At 40.3% G+C, this 24,608-nt stretch overlaps 1 protein-coding gene across 10 annotated transcripts in view; it reads left to right on the top strand.

The window, feature by feature from the left end:
• Positions 1-4,820: 4,820 nt before the first annotated feature.
• The window catches only part of LOC149219310 (glycosylinositol phosphorylceramide mannosyl transferase 1-like), a 154,885-nt gene continuing 135,097 nt past the window's right edge, over positions 4,821-24,608 (top strand). For 4 of the 10 annotated variants that reach the window (XR_016249225.1, XR_016249226.1, XM_089384326.1 and 1 more), the window contains exons 1-2: positions 4,822-5,158; positions 22,319-22,715. Coding sequence is in view for 8 of the 10 variants with exons in the window: in XM_089384326.1 (XP_089240452.1) it covers positions 4,968-5,158; positions 22,319-22,715 (588 nt within the window). In the remaining 2 variants the exon portion in view is untranslated. Of the gene's footprint in view, positions 5,159-22,318; positions 22,716-24,608 lie in introns of all 10 variants that reach the window. The other 6 variants (XM_089384320.1, XM_089384321.1, XM_089384322.1 and 3 more) reach the window with 2 other exon arrangements.

The raw sequence follows: 24,608 nt of genomic DNA, 5'->3' as shown, positions 1-24,608 counted from the left end.
GAATTCATGGTTTCTTCTTGCAAAATTGTTTCTTGGAGGTTGTCAGAGGCTATAACATCTATCTCTATGAGATGGTTGGGGACCACAACATCTATCTTTATGATATACTTTACAGTCTTTTGCCATATGACCAAAGTTTGAACAGGAATAACAATAACCAAAAAATGAACTTTGGTACCTGGGAGATGGAGGTTTCTTTGGTGTACTTCTGAATCCTTGCTGCCTTGAGATCCTTTGATGATAACCATTGCCTCTCGCATCTTTGTCATCATCTATATTTCTTCTTGGAGCGGGTTTTCTTCTTGGAGCAGGATTTCTTCTTGGAGCAGGATTTGTTCTATTGTAGCCTTGATTTTTCTCCTTGCCTTTGCTGGAACTGGGAGCATCACTATTTCTTTCTAGCTTCTTCACATCTCTTTTGTTTGAAGCATTTTCATTCTTGTTTGAGGATTCACCTACATATCCGAGACCTGATTTATCAGATGGACATCTGTGATAGCTGAGCATGTCATCCAAGGCCTGAGAGCTCTTCATGATTTTGTTCATCCCTTAAACCTTTTTCCTGAGGAGGACAATCTCTTCTTCCAATCTTTCACACTCATTATTCTTCTTTGCAAGTTGTTCCTCAGTTTCTTCCTTGCTACGGGTAGCTTCAGCTGCTAGTATTTTAAGGGAGATGATATCTGACTTCATTTTGAAGATTTCTTCATTTTTTGCTTGACTGCACTCCATTCTCTTCTCAGCTCCTTGTGCTTGTTTCCTGGCTTCTTGTAATTGAGACTTAAGGGAGGAGACCTCTACCTTGTACTGACCAATCTCTTCTTCAAGTTTGTTCACGCTCTTGTGCCTTAGTTCAAGTTGACTTGACAAGGTATCTTCCCGCTTCTTTGCTTTATGATATTCCTTCTTAAGCTTGGCAAGCTCTTCATCCCTTTCTTGTACTTGAAGCTTGATGAGATCAACTTTCTTCCTTGTTTGATCTTGGTCACCAACTGGAGCTATCTTCTTAAGTGCCTCATTTTCTTTTTTCAAATTATTATTCTCTTCCATGACAGTCATAAGTCGAGCAAGGAGTTCTTCTACGAAGTCTTTTTCATTCTCTTCATCTTTTTGGTCTGCTACAGTCTTGATGTCATCATTCTTATTTTCAGCTTCTATGATGGGTTCTGGATTTCCTTCTAGATTTCCATTATCTTCTTGATTGATGTTCATGGTCAATGCTCCTTTTGAGTGAAGGTCATGAAGTTTGTCCCATATACCCTTTGCTGATGAACATTTTCCTAGATTATTCTTTACAGAATCAGGTAGCCCATTCAAGATTGCCTTTACTGCTTTTGCATTGTACTCCTTGGATTTTTCATCCATACTGCTATCATCAATCACAGATTTCCAGATTTCAAAGCCTTGAGTCTGTAAGAAATTCCTCATTCTTACTTCCCATATATTAAAGTTCCCATTGAGCCTTGGAGCCTCCTCAAATTCATTGTCTTCTATTTTAGTAGTAGAGGGAGACACATCCTTTGGAGGATTGGATACTTTCTTCCTTGATCTCGCCATTTGTGTTCTAAGAGTCAACCTTCAAGCTGTTAAGCTTTGAATGAAGGAACCTGCTCTGATACCAATTGTTGGAAATACTGAGAGGGGGGGTGAATCAATATTTCTTTTTCCCACTATTGTTTTACCAGTTAAAACATATATATTCAGACACAATATGAACAGCAAGAATAAATGCTTTTATTAAGATAACTGTGCAGTAAAATAAATACAATATATAGATGGTCACAATCGGTTGCCAAGCTCCAACTTGGACTGTGGTGAGGCTCCAACCTCCAGAGCACCAACTCTATTTTCCCAAGACACCAATCTTGGACTTAAGAGCACCAACTCCCAAGGACTTCAATCCTTCCTGCTTTTGAGGCACTAACCCCAAGGACTCCAATCCAATCTCACTTCTGAGGCACCAGCCTCAAGGACTCCCATCCTTCTCACTTTTAAGGCTCCAACCCCAAGGACTCCAATCCTTCTGCTCTCAGAACTCTTCTCTGCTGAGTTCTGTCTCTTTACAGCTTCACTGTAGTCTCCAAACTACAGTATCAATGACAACAATGTCTTCTTATGGATGAGTCTTCACAGCTCTGCACACTGCCCACGCATAGTCTCCAATAGCCTTTTCTGCTGCTGCTGCCTCTATAACCTCCGCTGCTTCTGCAGCCTCTACAACCTCCGCTGCTTTTACTACCTCACACTCTGGTTCTTCACCCCCACAGCAGCTCCAACAGTGTTCAACAGCCGCAACAGTGTTCACTAGCAAATTCAAACAATGCTCCACCACCTCTGCTGCTTCTGCTACCTCATATTCTGGTTTGTTTGCAACAACCATCACCCCATGTAGTCCTCTGTTTACTGTTTTATGCATACCTGTCTTTGTCCATTCGTTTCCTCTTTCTTGCTGGCTCTTCGGCTTCCTTCTCGCCTACTTCAGCTTCCTCACTTGTTGGCTTGTTTGTCACTGTAGCTTCCTCTGTCCATTCGTTTTCACAGGACACGTTGAATCAATGAGCAAGGATCGAGTCATCCATAGAGAACACAAGTTCAAAAACTTGTAACAACGCTGCTTTGCCAATGATTGTGGGCATACACAGGGATGGCATTTTTTAACGGACAACCACGTCCTTATCATAATCATAATCGCCATGATTTGGTCTCCCGCACTATCGGGACTGTTCCTCACAGTATTTTCGCCTCCACACTTAAGAATCAGAGCCACCCTTTTATCACCGCTTTTATGTCTATCGAAAGCTTTCCTTAGGTTATGTGCCTTCTATAAACCTTGGACTTACTTAGAATCAGAGCCACCTTTTTATTGGTGCTTTTAATCACCCATCGGAAGCCACCGCCCAACCGCGTGTTAACTATCGGGCTAAGCTTTAAAGCCCCACGGAAATGCACATATACAAATATATGGCCAACACTATAAAACCTCGCGGTCACATATATTTTAATACACGGGAACCCATGTAATTCTGCTCAATATGAACATTCGCGGATTTCAAATCTTATCCGCCCGCCTTTATAATTATCGGCGGGTCCGGATTTCGGCGATCCCAATTAATCCCTTAACTCCGACCTCCGACGCCCTTGCGGACCCGATATGCCGATTACATCCCTTCCTAAAATGACTTCGGGTTCGGGATGTCGGGGTTATTGCGGCCTCTTGCGATGCGATAGTTCTGCAGACCCGACGGCCCTCTATACTCTGCTTCTTAATGATTTCGGGTCCGGCTTTTCGGTAGGTTCGCATCGACAGTTTTGTAATACAAAGGGTTTGTGGACCCGACGCACCTTTAGGCTCTGTTTTATAATATTTCGGCTCCAATTATCGGCGATGTCACATATCGCTTCCCCCGATCCTTCCGACGCGATCGCTCTGATATGCCGATTGCCGATTAGATCTCCGCTGTCCATTATTCCTTCAGATCGGACGGTCAGCGCTAAGTCGCATATCGCGTCCACTGCACTGTTGCTCCGTTCTCCGACAAGGAACGCGGACCCGATATGCTTTCTATTTTGCTTGATAAGAGTTTCGGCTCCGGGTCCTTCGGCGATTTCGCTGATCGCTACCTCCGAAATGATACAAGTCCTTCGCGGACCCGATATGCTTTCTATTTTGCTTGATAAGAGTTTCGGCTCCGGATTTCGCTGATGCGATAAGGATTCTCTGCTCCTCTGCGATTTCTTCTGGACCGTTGATCTGGCAGAGCAAACGGCTCCTATGTATTCTCCTGCTTTGATGAAAGTTTGGCTTTAAACACAACTATATATATATATATGAAGTATTGTCTTCGATATGGCTCCTCTGCTCTAACACTCCTTCGATATGGCATATATATATGCTCTGTTCCATTTGCTCTGTTTGCTCCTGTAGCTCCGCTAACTCTGTCTGCTCCATTGCTCCTCTTCTTTGGCATATATGTATGGTCTATAAGTATGGCTCCAATAGCTCCTCCAATGGCTCCTCTTGCTCCTGTAGCTCCTCCGATGGCTTTGTGTGCACCTCCTCTTTGGCATATACCGATGGCTCTATATATATTGCTCCTCTTGGCTCCTCTTGCTCCATCTGCTCCTCTCGGTCCATTTGTTCCATTTGCTCCGATATGCCTGTTTTACAGGCAACGTTCCTCTTGCTTTGACATGGCTCTTCGATGGCTTGGTGGCTCTGTCTGCTCCTCTCGTCTCCATCTACTCCTCTTGGCTTGGCAGTGTCTTTCAAAGACCACCTCCTTGCATATATGTCTGTTTCAGCATATATATATGATATATATATATATATATATGGCTCGGCTATCCTAATGGCCTTTGCTCCTGTCTCTTCATGAATCTGCTCTGCATCCCCTTGGCTTCATGTCATCCTCTAGTATCCAGAATATTGCCATATTGACATCAATGACAACCTAGTTCAACAAATATAAGCATTGTGAAAAATAGTGAGAATCTTTGAAGAATCGGAAGATACACCAGCACTATTACACCATATACAACTTTTCATAAATGCCATATACAACTTTTCATAAATGCCACCATGCCCCTAACAAACTAATTACAATTTCTGTAAAGACTTGAACCCACACAACTAGGTAAACAAATTATTCACCAACCCACTATTGCAAATTTTTAATATTTTTATTTTATATATTTCTGAAGTATAGTATCTTTATCCCCCTGTATACTTACATGTATACTTACATGTTCACATGTTCAGCATGGAAAAAATACTAATAAGATAATCTGTTTAAAACACTAAAAAATCATTGAAACGTGCTTTGAAACCTGCTTGGATTGAAAACCCGATAAAAAAACCCTGGGGCATTTTAGGAAACTACACCCGCTTACCGTTTCAACGGCCAACTATAATAACAATTTTACCAACTGCTAATTCTTCTGTTTTATCCGGATAACAAGGTGCTGTCATGCGAGTTCATCACAGGAATCGATCCCTCGTCAAATGGATTCGGCAGCTGCTAACCAACATTGTCTCCTTTCAGAGAAAATTGCTCTTATTCTTCTGTATATTATTTGCGCTCATTTTAATTGTGGGCCGTGCTGGTTCCTTCATGGGATGGCACCGCCATTTCACTGAACTCAAATCCCCTGCCTCCAGGTATTTATCTACTTCAATCTAATTTCTCCATTTCTTGTCCCGGTTCTCAAGATTTCGATGCGCACCATGCCAATTGTTTTCTTCACGGGTTGTATATATTGGAGTTTGTTGTCGTGACCACCAGCCCATGGAACCCTTATCGAACTGGACCAAAGCTATCTGAATTTGGCTACAAAAATGATTTGTGAAGGTTTTTTAAGAAATGCAATCTTCAATTCAGCTCAAAAATCGAAAATTTCCAGTGACTCTTTCATTTATAGCTTGTTGGGGTTGCATTGAGCTTGCAATATAGCATGAACACATTGTCACATTTGAAGAAGTTATGTTACTGAGAACCTGTTGAAGAAGTTATGTTACTGAGAACCTGACCAGGAGACTTTCTAAACTTCTAAAACGGTGCATATTCAATTCTCTAATTTCCGTGCTGCAAGTCATGACCAGCAAGTGGATACGCAAACTATAATTATGGGTTTCTTTTTAGGGAACCTATTAGGTTCAATCTTATCGTTGTTACTGATTTTAGGAATATTCTTATGTATATGAAGTCTATTACCTGTCGATAAATTTTTTACAGCCATTACATATGTAAATTGCTTTTTCTACCTCCTTTGACGAAGTACTTCCACTCATTTTCTAATCCATTTGCCGAATCTAATATAACTCTGGCTTATTGCACACCTTGTCCTGGAAAGGATGGTATTTATCTAAAGTGATTTTTATCTCCCCTTGCAAAAACCTTCTACACCTCTTTCTAAAACCAGTTTTTGGCCTGCACACTATATTTTGTTCTTTTTTGGGTAGAAAAAGCTTTGTATAATTTTTCAAAATTTAAATCATTAATACAATAGTAATACGAAAGTGCCCCTGCCACTAAACTGGGCAGACGACCTCCGCAAAGACTACTGGACATTGATTATGTGTCCCTTTTGATAACGATGTCCAGAGTTATGCAACAAGGAACGTTTTTATTATTATTATTTATTTTAATTTATTTTTTCAATCTTTCTAATTTAGAACTTTTACAGTGTTCTATGCCACAAGGCTATCAATACTATATTATCTATTGACATGAAACAACTAAAGGAGTTCCTATGAGCCGAATGGAGCCAAAAGCTACAATACTAGAGAGCCATTACAGGAAGTTGGAGGCTGACAATTTTCCTTGCTACAGGGTCTGAGTGTGCTGAATTAGTGTATTTAGTGCTACAATTTGCACTTACTTTTACCAAGCTCAGGCTGTGGGCATCATGTTCCAAAAGCTGTACCCTTTGCTGCGGCTGCTGGGAGTCTTCAATTGCCTCCAATGCGTAGCTTCTGAAGGGCAGTGCTGAGTTATGCAACAAGGAACGTTTTTATTATTATTATTTATTTTAATTTATTTTTTCAATCTTTCTAATTTAGAACTTTTACAGTGTTCTATGCCACAAGGCTATCAATACTATATTATCTATTGACATGAAACAACTAAAGGAGTTCCTATGAGCCGAATGGAGCCAAAAGCTACAATACAAGAGAGCCATTACAGGAAGTTGGAGGCTGACAATTTTCCTTGCTACAGGGTCTGAGTGTGCTGAATTAGTGTATTTAGTGCTACAATTTGCACTTACTTTTACCAAGCTCAGGCTGTGGGCATCATGTTCCAAAAGCTGTACCCTTTGCTGCGGCTGCTGGGAGTCTTCAATTGCCTCCAATGCGTAGCTTCTGAAGGGCAGTGCTGAGTTATGCAACAAGGAACGTTTTTATTATTATTATTTATTTTAATTTATTTTTTCAATCTTTCTAATTTAGAACTTTTACAGTGTTCTATGCCACAAGGCTATCAATACTATATTATCTATTGACATGAAACAACTAAAGGAGTTCCTATGAGCCGAATGGAGCCAAAAGCTACAATACAAGAGAGCCATTACAGGAAGTTGGAGGCTGACAATTTTCCTTGCTACAGGGTCTGAGTGTGCTGAATTAGTGTATTTAGTGCTACAATTTGCACTTACTTTTACCAAGCTCAGGCTGTGGGCATCATGTTCCAAAAGCTGTACCCTTTGCTGCGGCTGCTGGGAGTCTTCAATTGCCTCCAATGCGTAGCTTCTGAAGGGCAGTGCTGATGATCCTGAGGAGAGTGCATTAAGATAACCTCCAAAACCAGAAAGCAGTTTCTTTACCTCTAGGGAAAGGGTGACTGACAAGTAGAACTTGGAAGGTTGTTGTGGGGTTGATTTGGCCCATCTATAGGGCTTCTGCTTTCGTTTCATCAGGGCTAGTGACACCTAATCTTTGAGATTATGTAAATCTTTGTAAAATATTGTAAATAGAAAATAAGGAGAATTGGAATATGAAAAGACACTGGGAGATGAAGCCCAAGAGTCTCTCCCTCCATGTATATATCTACGATCAGTATGAATGCAAAAACACAATTTGCTTTGAGGAGTTACTTCCTAGCCTGACATGTATCAGAGCACAGGTCCCATTTTAGACTAGAAACCCCTGTGTTCTGCCAATTTTCTGCTCCTATTTAGAGTTTGCTGCCTAGAGGAGCTGTGGTGTGGTGAGAATAGTCAAACAAAGGAGCATTAAAGCCGGAGGCGACCTCTCCTGCGCGAATGGTATTCCGATTTTTTCAATGACTGTGTCTGCATTCTAAATAGTGTTTTATAACTTAGCATTTAATGATATCGACCACCGGTTGGTGTGACTGTGTTGGTTGTATTTCGTTGAAGAAATGTGGTATTGATATGATTGCTCGAGGTTGCGTTGAATGTTATTGATGGTATTACTGTGTTATCGTGACTGTGTTTGATATGGCATGACTGTAACCCCGACTCCTCTCCATACATCGCATATAGTACATGGCATACCCCTCCCTCTGTGACTGTGTTGGCGTAGCTCTCTGTTGCAGCGTCACACTGCCTCCGATACCACCATACGTCGTTGCTCTGGTATATCTCCCTCCCGGTTATATATCATACCACCCATCGTGGTATTACTGTGCTGCGGTATTATTGAGTTGCGACATTGCTCCTCCCTCATCAATACTGCCGCTGCTCAAATACCATCACCTCTCCTCCGGTTGCTGCGTCCCGCATACCACCTATCGTAACACACCGGTCCATATATAGCACCGCTCCCATACCATTTCTTAACAATACTGCTCCATCGCACGGTCCATATATAACACACGGTCAAATAATACCTCCCATGGTTCATATCTCCCTCCACATACCTCAACCACTCTCCCAACTCCCAGTTATAATATATAACTCCATACCACAGGCCCTAACCTGCCTCCTACCAAATTGTCATACCACTGGTCCGCCCTCCTTGTGGCCCGGACTTGCCTACTACCAAACTCCCATTTCTTAACAATTAACGCCCGGTCAATACATTGACCCCACACAGTTATCACCTCCCCCACAATTAATACCTCCCCCATATACCACCTCTCCCATTTACCCCCTCCCCCATACACTACCTTCCCCATATAACAACTCTATCATATACTAGAAGTACATTTTTTTTTACACAATTTACCACCAGAAGGGCAATTTTTTTTACAGTATATTGCCAACAGGGTACATTTTTTACACAGTACACAAATTTTAAAATGCATTCATTGATATCTATTGTTGGAGTAGTTCTCTCTGGAAAAGAAAACTATCCTGAATGGTCAAGGAAGATAAAACACACTCATTTTCAATGAATTGTGGAAAGGAGTTTGTGTAGGAGAAGGAGATAATGAACTTGCAAAGCCCAATTTAGATAAGGAGATTGCCATTTGAGAAAATAAGAACAACAAGGACTATGCCTTGATTGCAACATCTATAAATGAAGAGTTGAGTCGCCATATTTCACCATTCTTAAATGCTTTTGAAGCCTTACAGAAGTTGAAGGAACTGTATGACTCACACTCTAAACTTGAAGTTGTCCAATTGATGATTAAATTGTTCAGTCTTGAATTGAAAAATGATGACCCTCTTGCTTTAGCATCATAAGTAAGATCCATTATGCATGATATAAAAACCACTGGTGTTGAAATAGACATTCCTCTCATAGCTTATGTCAAGGCACTATATCCCACTTATTCAAATTATCTTGAGTCATTGCAAGCAAGTGGAAACCTCAAGGAAATTACCTTTGACTCCCTTGAGAAGAAGTTTGTTGAGAGAGAGAAGGCTTTTGGGAAGAAGACAACTCCTCAGTCTTTTGAAGAAGCTGTGTGTCTTGCACATAGAGAGAAGAATCATGCACAAGATTCTTCTAGAGGAAGAGGTGGCCGAAGAGGAAGAGGAAGAAGGAATTTTAGAGGTGGGGGGGCAGACAGTTCCAAGGAGAAAAGTCTGATCTTCATTGCATACGATGCAATAGAGATGGACATGATGCATCCACATGTAAGTTGCCTTGGGACAGAATTGAGCAGGAAAGAAATGAAGGGAAAGGTAAAACCAATGACAAAGGGAAAGGTAAAGCACCCAAATCCGCTCACTATGTTGTGGCACATTGCAACATTGGAGTAACTGAAGACTTATTTAATGCTTCACTTGCTTCTTGGAAAAATGATTGGTTGCTTGATTCAGGAGCAACTTGCCACATGACTTTTAGAAGAGTTTTTTTTGAAGAATTTACTGATAATGTTGATGGAGCAGTGTACTTTGCAGACAAGTCAAAACTCAAGCCATCAGGGATTGGCACAATTAGGCTCAAACTGCCTGGTCTTCCAGACTTTTTTCTGCATGATGTTGTATATCTCCCGGAGCTGAGGAGAAATTTGTTGTCTTTGGTCCACATCCGTCAGCAAGGACACTCCATTCATATGTTTGATGGCAACGTTGAGGTAAAAAAAGCATCAGATTGCTCACTTGTCATGACGGGGATAGAAGAAGAAAGACTTTTGAAGCTGCAAGGAACCTCTGCTCATGCACAAAATTTCTCATACAGTTCTTGTTAATTTTAGGTATGTTCTATGCTTAGAGAAAATTTACTTCAATTTTCCATATTAGCTCAACATCAATTCCATATTAGCAATTACATTTAGCATGATAGTAAAATGTAGATAGAACATAAACATAAACATCAGAAGACAAGCCAAGACAAGAGGACACAAGATGTGGCGCCAGCCAGGGACAAACCCCAATGTGGGGAAACCCTTGATCAATTCTTCTTATATGTTCTTCAATAGTTCAGCAGAAAGAGAGAGAGAGCATATACATCAGAAGTCAACATTTTGACTTGTCATAATAAGAGCAGAGATCATCTCTAAGAAGATGATACATGAGGTAGCTGGACTCAGTTGAAGACATGCTGCTTCAACTGATTCTCCAAGGTGACTCCATCACCATGTTGTGCCTATCACTGTGCTGCACCATGCTGCACCATCATACCATGTCCAACATCACTAAGCTACACCATGCTGCACCATCACTATGTTCAACATCACTGAGCTACACCATGCTGCACCATCACTGAGCTACACCATGCTGCACCATCACTATGCCTAGCATCACTGAGCTACACCATGCTGCACCATACATCCTGTACCCATCGCTGCTATTGTGTGCACTATGTTGCACTATGCATCCTGTACCCATCGCTGCTACTGTGTGCACTATGCATCCTGTACCCATCGCTGCTACTGTGTGCACTATGCATCCTGTACCCATCGCTGCTACTGTGTGCACTATGCATCCTGCTGTCATATACTATGCTGTCTATAATGTTACAACATTCATCATAAGACCAAGGTGGCTAGCTATAGTGCTATGGCCTGCGGCCTAGCACATAGCAATGCCAATGTCTTCTCCTCTATGACAGCGTTAGAGTGACAACAATAGGCTTCCGTTAAGACAGCGATTGGATCTATCATTCATGATTGTGTTTCAATCAAAACAGCAGTTAGAGCATCCTTATTTAGAACAACGTTAAGGATAGCTGAAGGTGTGGCTTCTTTATCTCAGCGTTTAAGTGTGAGAGCATTCCTTCCATGACAGCGAGGGTATACCTTTCATGACTGCGTGTAGGATGAGGGTTTTTCCTTCCATGACAGCGAGGGCATTCCATGTGTAGAACACTCTTCTAAGACAACGTTTAGGTGGCATCTCCATTAGGCAACGTAGCAACTAAGTTTAGGGCATCTCCTCTCCCTTAGTCCTGCGGCTAGGGTTCCTGCCTTCATTTCCATGGTTGCGTATTTAGGGCATCTCCATAACTGCGGTTAGGGTCACCCTTGGGACAACGTATTAGACAAGGGCTGTCTTCCTTGACAGCGTAGAGGATTAGGACATATCTTCTTCACAACATGACTGCGTCCTAGATCTAGGTCATGCGTAGGGCTATCATGAGCTAGGGCATCATCTTCTAGGACTGCGTTTCTACTTAGGGATTCTTCTCTCCACTAAAACCCAAAACGAGTGGAGAAGAAGAGATCTCAAGTGAGTTGTGTCTTTGCAAGGCACTTGTATTTATACTAAAACGTGGAGCACAAGTGGGGGTAGTTTGGTTGCTGGCCGACCTTGACGAATTGTCCCATAACACAAATAAATTCATATCTCCATGAATACTTATCGGAATCGGATGATCTTTAGATCAATCCTACACCTCTCGATGAGAGGAATCCAAGAAAAATATCAGCTGCCATAAATAAGATGACCCACATGGAGTTTGGCCCTAGTTGCCAATTTTAACACTCCCTCTCAACTAGGGAGAACTCCATCTGCTGATCCATTTGCCAGACTATACTATCTCTACCATCAGTGCCCTGCACTGCTTTGCTCTGCTCTGCTCTGCTGAACCATGAAGAAGAAGAATTGATCGAGAATGTCTCGTACCATTCTCTACTGAACCGAAGTCAGTCCTATATGAAGAGAGTGTGTATGACGCAACTTTGTTTGTCAAGAAAGTTGGCAAAACAGTTGTATATCTTGTGGTGTATGTAGATGATCTTTTGATGACAGGGAACAATGAGAGCTACATTGCATCCATAAAGAAGGAATTGAGGAAAGGTTTTGAAATGACTGACTTGGGCTATGTTCACTACTATCTTGGTATTGAAGTAACTCAACATCCGAAGTTTATATTCCGCTCTCAGAAGAAGTACATTGGGGATTTGTTGAACATGTTTGGCATGGCTGAGTGTAATCCTTTGACTACTCCAATGGAACAGAACTTAAAACTCACATCCATTGAAGGAAAAGAATTTGAGGATGCAACAAAGTATAGATGGCTTGTATGAAGTCTCAAGTTTCAACTACCTTACTACTACCAGACCCGACATTTCATTTGCTATTGGTATCCTCTCCAGGTTTATGCAAAATCCTTGTGAGGGACATTGGTCTATTGCGAAAAGAGTTCTAAAGTATTTGAAGGGAACTCAAGACTTTGGACTTAAGTATACACAGGTGGGCGACTTTAGCTTGATTGGATACTCTGATTCAGACTTCGATGGAGATAAAGAAACTGGGGCATCTACTTCAGGTTATGCCATGAGTTTTGGATTAGAAGCTGTCTCCTGGAGGTCACACAAACAATCAGTTCTAGCAGATTCCACAACTGAGGCAGAATATGTGGCAACAGCTGAAGCAACAAAGGAAATTGTGTGGCTTAGGAAAATTCTAGAAGATTTGTAGGAGAAACAAGTGCATTCAACTCCTCTCATGATTGACAACACTTCTGCAATAAAATTGGCCAAGAACCCAAAGTTCCATGATCGAACAAAGCATATCAATACAAAATACCATTTGATTTGACATCATGTTGAGGCCAAGACAATTCACCTACGCCATTGTTCCACAAATGAGCAGATTGCAGACATCTTCACCAAAGCACTTGGAAGAGAAAAGTTCGAAAGATTCAGAACGATGCTTGGACTCACCAACATCCCTCCAAATTAAGGGGGGAGGGAATGTTGGCATCTAATCTTTAGGATTAGGTAAATCCTTGTAAAATATTGTAAATAGAAAATAAGGAGAATTGGAATATGAAGAGACACTGGGAGATGAAGCCCAAGAGTCTCTCCCTCCATTTATATATCTATGATCAGTATGAATGCAAAAATACAATTTGCTTTGAGGAGTTACCTCCTGACCTGGCAAGGGCCCTCAACTACCAGATTGCATTTCATGGCCTTTAACATCCACTTGTAGCCAATGCTCAAGGTCCCTTTGGTGTCCATGGAGAATCTCATTACTCTTTAAAATCATAAAGATATACACTTGTCTTTATGCCATAGGGAGTAAGCATCTTCTTTTCCTGGATAGGATGTTAGCTGTGGGTGTTTTGAGGGGATTAGCAAGCCTTGAATCTATGGGGCATAGATAAATAACGTGGGAAGGGAAGAGAAGCACTCAAATCAATAATATACATGAGTAAAAAAGAATAGTTGAATGCAATTGTAGAGGTAGGAGCCTTGGTGGAAAAAACGATGGCAAGGGTTGGGTATTATAAAGCATGGTGGTAGGGATTGAGAGTCAGGTAGAATCAGGATGCACGTCTTGTGAGAAGATTGCGGAGGCAAGTGAGGTCTAATCTCATAAGCAAACATGTGTGAGGTGTTAAGACTATGAGTTGATCGAATTTACTTGGCTTGAGTTACAAAAGGCTTTGGTAGGTTTGGCATTAAATACAGATGGGGGTGAGCATGTGCAATTATTATCAGACAATGACTAAGGCAAGGGGGCACAATTATTACCAGATAAGGACGAAAGGTGAGGTAGGTTGTCACTGTTGATGAGCCTTACTAGTTTCAAGTTGAGCTTTTTGTGTAGGGAGGGATTGTTGGGGGACACGAGGATTAGGTAGAGAAAGTGTGTCAAGTGCATGATAATTGCCATATTGGCCATTTGGTTTGCCACCTTATTGACCTTACATCACACATCTGTAAAGAAGAGAGAAGAAAAGTATTGGGATTGCATGCAAATGAGATCGAGGGAAGCTTTGATGGCCTCGTTGAGGCTATTGGTTCCAAGTTCCAACTTCCGTGGTTAGCACTAGGTGCTTCTATCAAATGGAGCGAGTCACCTTCTACCTCTAACCTTCTTATTTCCTAAGTTGCACTGAAACGGATACGGATACGGGGTTTGAAATGGATACGACAAATTTTCAAAAAATCAAGATACGATACGGCAAGGAAATGACATGCATATATATATATATATATATATATATTACCATTCATCTTTTAGAATCTAGAATCCATATCTAAAAATACATAATCATCATCATGAATTCAACATAAACAAATCATCATCATCAATTCAGCATAGACATTGTCATCATCATTAGTGATTATTATAACATTCAACATATTATCATCATCATTAGTAATGTAATAAAAAATGCTACAATCTTTGTGCCTTCAGGTCCAACTCCTTCAAAGAACATGTCATGCATGGCAGATGATATCTATCTTCCTTGCATGGAAATTAAAAGGCCCATGGGATCATTGGGATATTCTGTCAAGACCTATTTGAATATTTCAATCTTCTCAACATCAGCTTGGTCTCTTGACTATATGCAAGCAAAAGATTGGCTAGAGAAGATTTGTTATATTGGAGGGATTTATGAAATCAAGAGCAAAATCAATGACAATTAACAAAACCTTAACCAAACTGAAAATTAATCGCTCAAATAAATCTCTTTACAAAGACACTCATCAAACCTTTTGTTTGCATTTTTGAACATCTATCTTTTTCTTAGTAAGAATCCTTGATAAATATATGCAGTTCTATTGTTTCTAAAGATTTAGAAGAGACATTATGAGACTGCGTTTATAGTGAGTTTATTTGCAAATCTGATTTCTTCATTTTTATTATTTATTTATGGCTATACAAATTTTCACACTTTTTAACATTTTAAGGGTGGATTCCGATCATGATTTTCGTGGAAACGGATCCAAAAAAAATTAAATCCCTTGGAAACGTATCCAATTCCAAATCTGAAGTTTCCGAATTTTTGAAACGGCACAAAAACGTTTTTACAATGTTTCAGAAAAGAATCGTATCCGTTTCCGTATCGGAAATGGGGATCCGCATTTCCGACAAATTCTTCAGGCGTTTCCTGTAACTTAGCTTATGTCCCATGTTGTTGCTGATTTAGGTCCTGGAGGAGTCCTACCGCTTGGGCACTTTTATTCACTGCTCTTCCATATAGTGTGAGAAAGCAATGATCATCTCTTTGTCTTCATTTTTGATAACCCACCACAACCTGCAACTCCTGGCTTGTGCTTGGCAGTGTCATCAAAGTCGAGTCCGAAACACCGTGGCTTGGAATAGATTCATAAACCGGGAACTTGTGTAGGTTGCCTGTCACATCCGCCATTAGCAGTGATCACTGTTGCTTGCATTTGAAGGAGGTACCATTTTGCTAAGCTGAAGTTTCATACCTGGGAACTATTGAAGAATGTGTAACTAGGTTCGGTCTTCATAATGACATGATCTTTGTAAACAATGAAATGAAAGAAATAAAATTATTTTTGTATGCCTTGCTACATGGGTTTCATGAGCAAGAAGTTTATTTGTTAGTGGCTCCCATTGAGAGCCTTAGGATTTATTATTGAGTCAAATAGTCAATGTCATGTATGGAGAGCTCTTCTTGAGCATTTGTAAAATATATATGAGTCAACCTAGTGTCTAGAAAAGCCCTCCTAAAAGACAAGCACAATCCTCTTAATGTCGGCCTGCAAAAATAAATTAAATAGCTAAAGTAGTCATGTTGGCTTGCAAAAAGAGACACATCGGTTCACTCTATCAAGTCAGCTAAATATGGAGGGAAAACGACTATATATACCTAGCTAGGGTCTATGCAAAAGGAGAGGAATAGAACTTGGACATATCTAAAACTTTGGATAAGTACAAACCTCGGACATCACTGTAATTACAGTAAGAAAAATTACAGACTCATCCTCGTCGGTGGTGATAATCTCAGCATATATCTATGATAATGATTTCGATGCAAGGAAAACAGTCATTGTCTCGGTGTAACTATAATGATGAAGATATCAGGAATGATCACAGTCTCGGTCTACCAATACAGTGACCTCTGAAGCAGCCTTATAGTCTTGGCATACTTATGAAGAGAACGATTCTGAAGTGATACTCTCTGTCTCGACATGAATTCTGGAAGCAATCATGATCTCGCTCTCTAAATATTTCGGTATATAGATCTCGATGTCATGATGAAGATCTCAGTGAAGGAGCAACAATGGTGCAACAACAATGATTTAGTTGTTGTGATGAAGACCTCGGTGAAGGTGCAACAATGGTGTTGCAATAGCAATGAGGATTTCGGTGGTGCAGTAGTGATGGCCTCAATGATGCAACAATGATGATGATCTCAGCAGTGACAAAGAAGAGGATTGGTGTCTTGGTCTTGGAGTGGCCTAATAGGTCAAGGGTCATGGTCTTGGTATTCGTCAATTGGAATCTCTATAAGAAGAATTTTGTGCGGGTTTTCCTCTCAAAGAGTGAGAGGTTTTGGCCCTGGCAGAAAGCCAATATCTTGTGTTCTTGTCTCTTTTGATTTGGTAGCTATTTGATGAACTAAGAAGACACACTCTAATAATAACAAGTGAAGATTGTGCTAAGATGAAAAAGTTAAAAACACCTCACAAATAGTTATCATGACTAGAAGAATCTCATTAACTCTAATTGCCCTAGATTCTTCAACATGGTATCAGAGCTAAGGTGCTGAAGTCAAAGGAAGGGCAGCAAAGAGACATTCAAGGATCAAGCTTCAAGAAGGATATTGAAGAAAGTGATCAAGATCTACAAAAATCAGTCCATAATAGTAGTCCACAATAGCAATGGATTTTGTCTCCATAGTCATCATCAAAAGGCCATCAAAACCCTCATCAAGTTGTCTACAAAGCAAGGTAGCTCAAAGGACCTCAAAAACGAAGATCACATCATCTTGGAATAGGTTGAAACCCTAGAAGCAGTCTTGATCTACACTACAAAAGAAGGCAAAGCATATTGAAGGCAAGAAGGCATTGTCATCTTCAAGGTTCTAAAAACAAGCAAGGATCATCTCCTTGCCCTAGAAGAAGATCATTCGAGGAAGCAGCAAATCATCCTCATCAAAAGGAGCAACCTTTTCTATTGAGGAAAGGCTTTCTCATTTGAAAGAAGATCATTCAAGAGGAAGCTCTAATTCATCTGCTTCAACCACTTCCAACATGATCAAGGTGAAGATTTTATCTTCACATCTCAAGTAAGTATCTTTCATTTTATAATCAAGTTTGGTTAAATGACTTCGTGTTTGCAAGGAGATCTATAAATCGGTTGGGTCATCAAGATTCCTTGCATAAGAAAGGAGGATAGATATAGTCCCCGGAAGAGAAGTCATATGAAATTAGTCCTAGGTCCTCTCATCCCTATGTAGCAGGAGAGGTGACATAAAAGAGAGATATGAAATGCTAGAAGATATACTCTCTGAAATACAGTGAAGAAGGTCATATCACTTAGACCTGATTGAAGGTATCAAAGAATGAAGGAATATCTTCATAAGATCTCAATTGGGAGATGAAGATAATCATCATTGTTCTAACTGATAGGCAAGGTAACAAATGTCCATGAACAAGAAGGTTACCTCATTCAACAATTTGTGGTCTCTATGCTAGATAGAGAAAGACAAGTTGATGACAAAAGTATTGAAGGATAAAGGACTCAAACATGTGCAGAAAGGAAAGAAAAGTTTGGTCCTCAAACAAGACAGAATAGTATAGCTAAGATTATGGAAGCTCATATCACCGGATAGATGGAGGAAGCTGAAGAAAAGGCGGAGTAACATATCTCTACTATGATTGAAATGGTATCCCTCACAAAAGGGTCCTACCATAAGCTTCTGTTATAGATATGACCATGATAATTAGATGCATCGTGGCATCATGGAAACATTAGAAACAAGAGCTCGAAACATCACCATGGGAATCATGAAGGACAAAATCCATGGCAGTCAAACATGAAGGATATAGCTCTTGGGAACCTCATTGGATATTACAGGAAAGGAAGAAGTCATCCAGGACAAGGCTCATCATACAAAAGGGAGAACATCTACTAGATGGGGATATGAAAGATCCTCAAGATTCTCTGATGGAATCCTCATCGGAGGGTTCACTAATCTAGAGAAGAAGCAAGTGTTTCATCAAGAACTCCAACTTGGCAGTCAGACATGAAGGATATAGCTCTTGGGAACCTCATTGGATATTACAGGAAAGGAAGAAGTCATCTAGGACAAGGCTCATCATACAAAAAGGAGAACATCTGCCAGATGGGGATATGAAAGATCCTCAAGATTCTCTGATGGAATCCTCATCGGAGGGTTCACTAATCTAGAGAAGAAGCAAGTGTTTCATCAAGAACTCCAACTTATGGAATTCATGGGATGATGGTGTGATGACATGAGAAATGAAAGAGATCAAGGGATTGAAGATCTTTTCATCAAGGAAGCTGCTAGAAGAAGCCTAGATGACCTAAAGGTAAATGAGGTATGTATATTTGTATTTAATATTGTAATGTCATGTCGTATGGTTGTAGGTAACATGGATCATTACTTCTATCTTGAGAAGCATGATCAAGGGAAAAATGATCTTCTCCTCTAAAAGGATGCAGGGAGGCATAAAGTCACTCTAAGATGGAATCAACATAATATGTCCTCATATGAAGTATGAGGTGGTTGACTACAATTAAGAAACTCTGATTGAAAGCTCCTGGGAATGGAATGTGTGAGGAAGGAAGAGATTGTGAGATATGCAACCCTGATGAAGGCGATCAACATCCAAAAGACCAAGAAGACTTGACTAGGAAATCTCTCGGAAAGATATGAAGACTCTGATGGAAAAGATGAAGACCCTTGACAATGAATATCTTTGGGAGATGTGTCAACATGTATGCAGGATGTTGATACCTACAGGAAGATGTCATGATGAAAAGCCATCTCGTAAGGTATGATTTGATTTAATATTATGTTTTGATTTCTTGAATAATATCTGGATGAGTTCATGCAGGGCTACTCGAACAAGAGTTGTAAGTACAAGTACAACTAGCATTCATGTGGTGGATGGAAGAAGCATGATGAGAAAGAAGTAGTCATATGAAGAAGGTTCCAGATATGTACCAAGAAAGCCACTTTCCATGAAGAAAGGAATGACATGACGAACTAAGAAGGAAAGTGATCGATGGCTGATGCCCTACAAGGAAGAAGCTCAACTGAATTTCATGACATCAAGGAAAGAAGTTGATCAAGCAACTGAAGGACCCACGAAGAAGAAGCTGCTGATGAAAAAGGAGAGTCTCTTGTTAAGAGGGAGCTCTGACAGGTCCCTGATCAAGAGGGAGCTTGGATTGGGTCACCCCTGATTAAAAAGGAGTGACAATTGTGTTTTTCTATTTCATGTGTCATGCACTAGACCAGGACTAACAACTGTAAGTCTTAGTGAAGGCCATGAAGAGAAATGTAGAAACATGATGAATGTTTCTTCCCTAGTTGAGAGGGAGAGATAGACACAACATTCTTGTCTTCATTCGGGAAGAAAGAATGGAGGATTGGGTAATCATCTGGCATCCTATGCTCTTTGAGGATGTGTAGGGCATCCAAGATAAGAGTAGGCAAGAGGACCTATATTCTTTGAGGGCTAGGAACCCAAGATAATAATAGTCCTAGAAGGTCATACTCAATGAACACCCGGGTGGGTATGTACCTTGAGAGAAAATGACGAAGGTGTCTATAATCATTGGTCTCGCCAACATTGTAGCTCATGGTCTCGTGGAGAGATGGAGCTGTTAGTCAAGGCCTTGCACTGTGACAATGGTGGTTGATATGATGCTATACAGATGGGATTACCAATCTGATTCTTCTTATGAGAAATTCTTTAGATTGAGAATGACCAAGTACCATTATGAATACCTCCCTAGTTAAGAGGGAGTGTTGAAGAAAGTGTAACTAGGTTCGGTCTTCATAATGACATGATCTTTGTAAACAATGAAATGAAAGAAATAAAATTATTTTTGTATGCCTTGCTACATGGGTTTCATGAGCAAGAAGTTTATTTGTTAGTGGCTCCCATTGAGAGCCTTAGGATTTATTATTGAGTCAAAGAGTCAATGTCATGTATGGAGAGCTCTTCTTGAGCATTTGTAAAATATATATGAGTCAACCTAGTGTCTAGAAAAGCCCTCCTAAAAGACAAGCACAATCCTCTTAATGTCAGCCTGCAAAAATGAATTAAATAGCTAAAGAAGTCATGTCGGCTTGCAAAAAGAGACACATCGGTTCACTTTGTCAGGTCGGCTAAATATGGAGGGCAAACCACTATATATACCCAGCTAGGGTCTGCGCAAAAGGAGAGGAACAGAACTCAGACATATCTGAAACTTCAGATAAGTACAGACCTCGGACATCACTGTAACTTTCGGATGGGTTCAACAAGATACAATTTCGGATGCCTCTGCAATTTCGTGGATAATTACAGTGAGAAAAATTACAGACTCATCCTCCTCGGTGGTGACAATCTCAGCATATCTATGATGATGATTTCGGTGCAAGGAAAACAGTCACTGTCTTGGTGCAGCTGTAATGATGAAGATCTCAGTAATGATCACAGTCTCGGTCTACCAATACAGTGACCTCTGAAGCAGCCTTATAGTCTCGGCATACTTGTGAAGAGAAGGATTCTGAAGTGACACTCTCTGTCTCGACATGTATTCTGGAAGCAGTCATGATCTCGCTCTCTAAATATTTCAGTATATAGATCTCGATGTCATGATGAAGATCTCAGTGAAGGAGCAGCAATGGTGCAGCAACAATGATTTAGTTGTTATGATGAAGACCTCGGTGAAGGTGCAGCAATGGTGTTGCAGCAGTAATGAAGATTTCGGTGGTGCAGTAGTGATGGCCTCAATGGTGCAGCAATGATGATGATCTCAGCAGTGACAAAGAAGAGGATTGGTGTCTTGGTCTTGGAGTGGCTAAATAGGTCAAGGGTCATGGTCTTGGTATTTGTCAATTGGAATCTCTATAAGAAGAATTTTGTGCGGGTTTTCCTCTCAAAGAGTGAGAGGTTTTGGCCCTGGCAGAAAGCCAATATCTTGTGTTCTTGTCTCTTTTGATTTGGTAGCTATTTGATGAACTAAGAAGACACACTCTAATAATAACAAGTGAAGATTGTGCTAAGATGAAAAAGTTAAGAACACCTCACAACTAGTTATCATGACTAGAAGAATCTCATTAACTCTAATTGCCCTAGATCCTTCAACAGGAACTATATCTGGGCCATGGATTTTTGCTGTGTCTTTGGTTGCTTCACCTTAGGTTTTTTCCACACAGTATTTGCTTCTTGTGCCGTTCCCCTGAAAATTTGGTTATTTCTCTCCAGCCAGATCTTCCAGTAGGTAAATCACCACCTTGTTCTCCTTATGAGGTGGATGGTGTGGGAGATCATTGGTTAGTGAGGTTTTGTTAGAGCTGCTCAAAGCTAGAGGATTTGAGGCTGATGATGTGGAAGATCACTGGTTAGTGGGCTTTTGTTGGAAAATGCTACTTGAAGGTAGAGGTGGCGTCGGTCACTATGCCAAAGTTGTTCAAGAATAAGAGCCCAAGCTGGGTTGAAAAGAGGCACATGGACAACAGGTGGGATGCTGTTTCTTTTTCACTGTAGATAGCATACAATGGAGGGGCCTGCAAGTCCTACATACTATATTTTGTTGCTGACTCTTAAAGAAAATGATTTTCAAAGTAGTGGGTGGACAATTTTCATATCTTTTTTGCCAGTTGTTGTTAACTATCATCATAGATTTTTAAGTTACTGAATTCAATGAGTTTTGTCTTGTGGCACTTTAATCTTTCTTTATATTCCATCTGCATTCGAAGTATGTGTCCACTGTATTATATAAGCATTATAAATTTGCTTGGATGCTAATATCTGGAAGGCCAGGGGAAAGCATTTTAGGTTAATATCAATGCCTTCATCATGTATCCTTAATTTTATATTTTCAGTAATCCTGCCACATATTACAATATCCAGGTTAATATCACACGGTCAGTATGTATGTTTTCAATACTAGAGTTCTCGGTGTTGGGTTCTAGCTGCAGATAGTAAATCAATATATGGGTTTTTGATTAGATCATTCAAAAGGAAATAGTCACTTGTGACATCTGTCATTCTTGGCCTCCATGCAGGGGGGGGTATACAGTACTAATTAATACATGGAGGCGAAATTCAGTTCTCAAGCAATCGGTGGCACATTATGCATCTTGTAGCAGTGTTGATGCAGTACGTGTTGTGTGGAGTGATAACGATCCACCATCAGAATCTCTCAAGGCATATCTCAGGAAGACTGTGCGCTCGAAAGCAAAAAGTAATCACAAACCTGACTTTAGGTTTGACCTGAACGAGGAGGACAATCTCAACAACAGATTTAAACCAATCAAGGGCTTGAGAACAAATGCAATTTTTTCTATTGATGATGATGTTGTAGTTCCATGTTCCACCCTGGAGTTTGCATTTAGTGTGTGGCAAAGCGCTCCAGATAGCATGGTTGGGTTTGTTCCGCGCATGCATTGGGTTGATACAAAGGTATTGTATTCCCTATACTGCATTCCTTGATTAAGATGATTCCTTAGTCAGAATAGTCTTGTTATTAAAATCCAGTAAACAATAGCCATGTGTAAATTTTTTTGAGCATTAAGTTGATATTTAGTTTTTGTAAGTTGGATTCAACAGATCTATGTGATGCATAGATTGTGTAAAATTGTAAGTCTTGTCATTAATTTGCAGAATCTTCTGTGGGTCAACAATAAGCTTACTGTCTTTTTCCTCTGGGTTCAGCCATTTCTGTTGCTGCTTACTGTTTCTGTGAACTTTGTCTTCAACTTTTCTGTTTCTAGTAACAAAAGGAAGTTTGTAATCTCCTTGCATATTTATGGTTGGGGTTATCCCATCTTGATTTCTTGTTGCGTTACCCTGGATAATGATTGATTAGAATGATATTTTAATGACATTGAACAATATATGTAATACCAAATCTAACTAGAGTTCTTTAGAATGTACATTTACGCCTTTGTGTTGTAATGAGTGCAACATGGCTTTGTTCTGATAAATGCAGTCTTTGAAGCAGTTTAAGTGCTTTCAATTCACTAGGAAATTCTTTGTTTTGGTCTTTCTTTTTGAAAAAAGAGTCACATTATTTATGATCACAAATTTCAGCAGGGTATGTTAATCATGAGAACTGACTCTTCAGTCAATCTTTATAAGTTAAAGTCAAGATAAGATAATTTTATTAATGTCCATTGAATGGCCACAAAGTTGTAAAGGTACTAATAGGTACAATCTAGTGCGAATACCATGTGGGAGTCCAAGAGTGACTCCTAGATCAGTACTGAGAGTAAAAACAAAGCTGAGTATTTAGTGAGGAACTCGCTATTCGACAACAAACAATAAAGAGTATAGAGTATGGATACCATGATACAGTAAGAGGAACTGAGATTGGTGATCTCAAGGCTCGTATGAGGGCTAAAGAAAATGTTAGATCCTGCAAGTTTGGATGAACAAGGGCCTCAAAGGCTTGGGTGGTGGCGGGACCTTGGTCTGGGCTTGCTGTTATAGTCATCACTCATCGTGAAAGAGCTGATGTTGCGATGGATGATATAATGAGGGGACAGACCAAGGCTAAGGGGACTTAATTGTAGTATGCTCCTTGGGGGGGTGATCAAATGAGGAATCCTCACTCTTCTACCATCCAAGGTCGAGGGAAAGAAATTCTTGATAGAGGCTTGGGCACGTGATTGAAGCTAGGGGGTAGTCTGGTGATTGGGTATACTTCAACTCTAGGTCCGTTTTTGGGTTTCCTGATGTGTGATTTATAACATCAATTCTTGACACGCCTTGAAGATGTAGGCTGGTCACTTGGAGGGGGTAGTTATGAAGAAACTTAAAACTTAAAAGGACCTAAGGCGTCACTACTTTAGGATCTGAAATATCCTGGACATTTCCCTGTTGCTTGTTGTGTCAATTAGGTGGAGTAACCTAGAAGTAAGAAATGATCCTTCTAGAAGACTTAGGTTGAGGTGAGGTTTGCAAAGATTGAGATTTGTATACGGGAACTTCTCTCATGAAGAGATCAAGACACTTCCAAACTTCCGTTGGGGCATCTAAAGAAAGTGAAGGGGAGCCTCTTGATTCCCAATAAAGGCAATGGTAATGACCACAAACCTCATAATAGAAAGAGCATTTGAAAATTAGATGCATCTTTATGTTTGGCTTCTAGAGGTGGCAAAGCTAGCAAGTCCTATTATGGTACAATATGTGGTGGTTGGTGTCCATCCAAAGTTTGCCGTCCTAAGAGTGTGCATCCTATGTCTCCATGTGTATAGGGTGTGGGTGATGAGGCCATCCTACAACTCTAGGAAATGCTCCAAGTAACAAGGCATCTTCGGGCTAACGTTCTCTGGTGGTGTGATCTTGGTGACT

The sequence above is a fragment of the Pinus tabuliformis genome, chromosome Q (genome assembly GCF_031772625.1).
Source record: "Pinus tabuliformis cultivar Carrire ecotype Pingquan chromosome Q, CPIR1, whole genome shotgun sequence".
In the NCBI taxonomy this organism is placed as follows: domain Eukaryota; kingdom Viridiplantae; phylum Streptophyta; class Pinopsida; order Pinales; family Pinaceae; genus Pinus; species Pinus tabuliformis.
The sequence above is the reverse complement of the archived record's forward strand: the minus strand, read 5'-3'. Positions and strand labels throughout refer to the sequence as shown.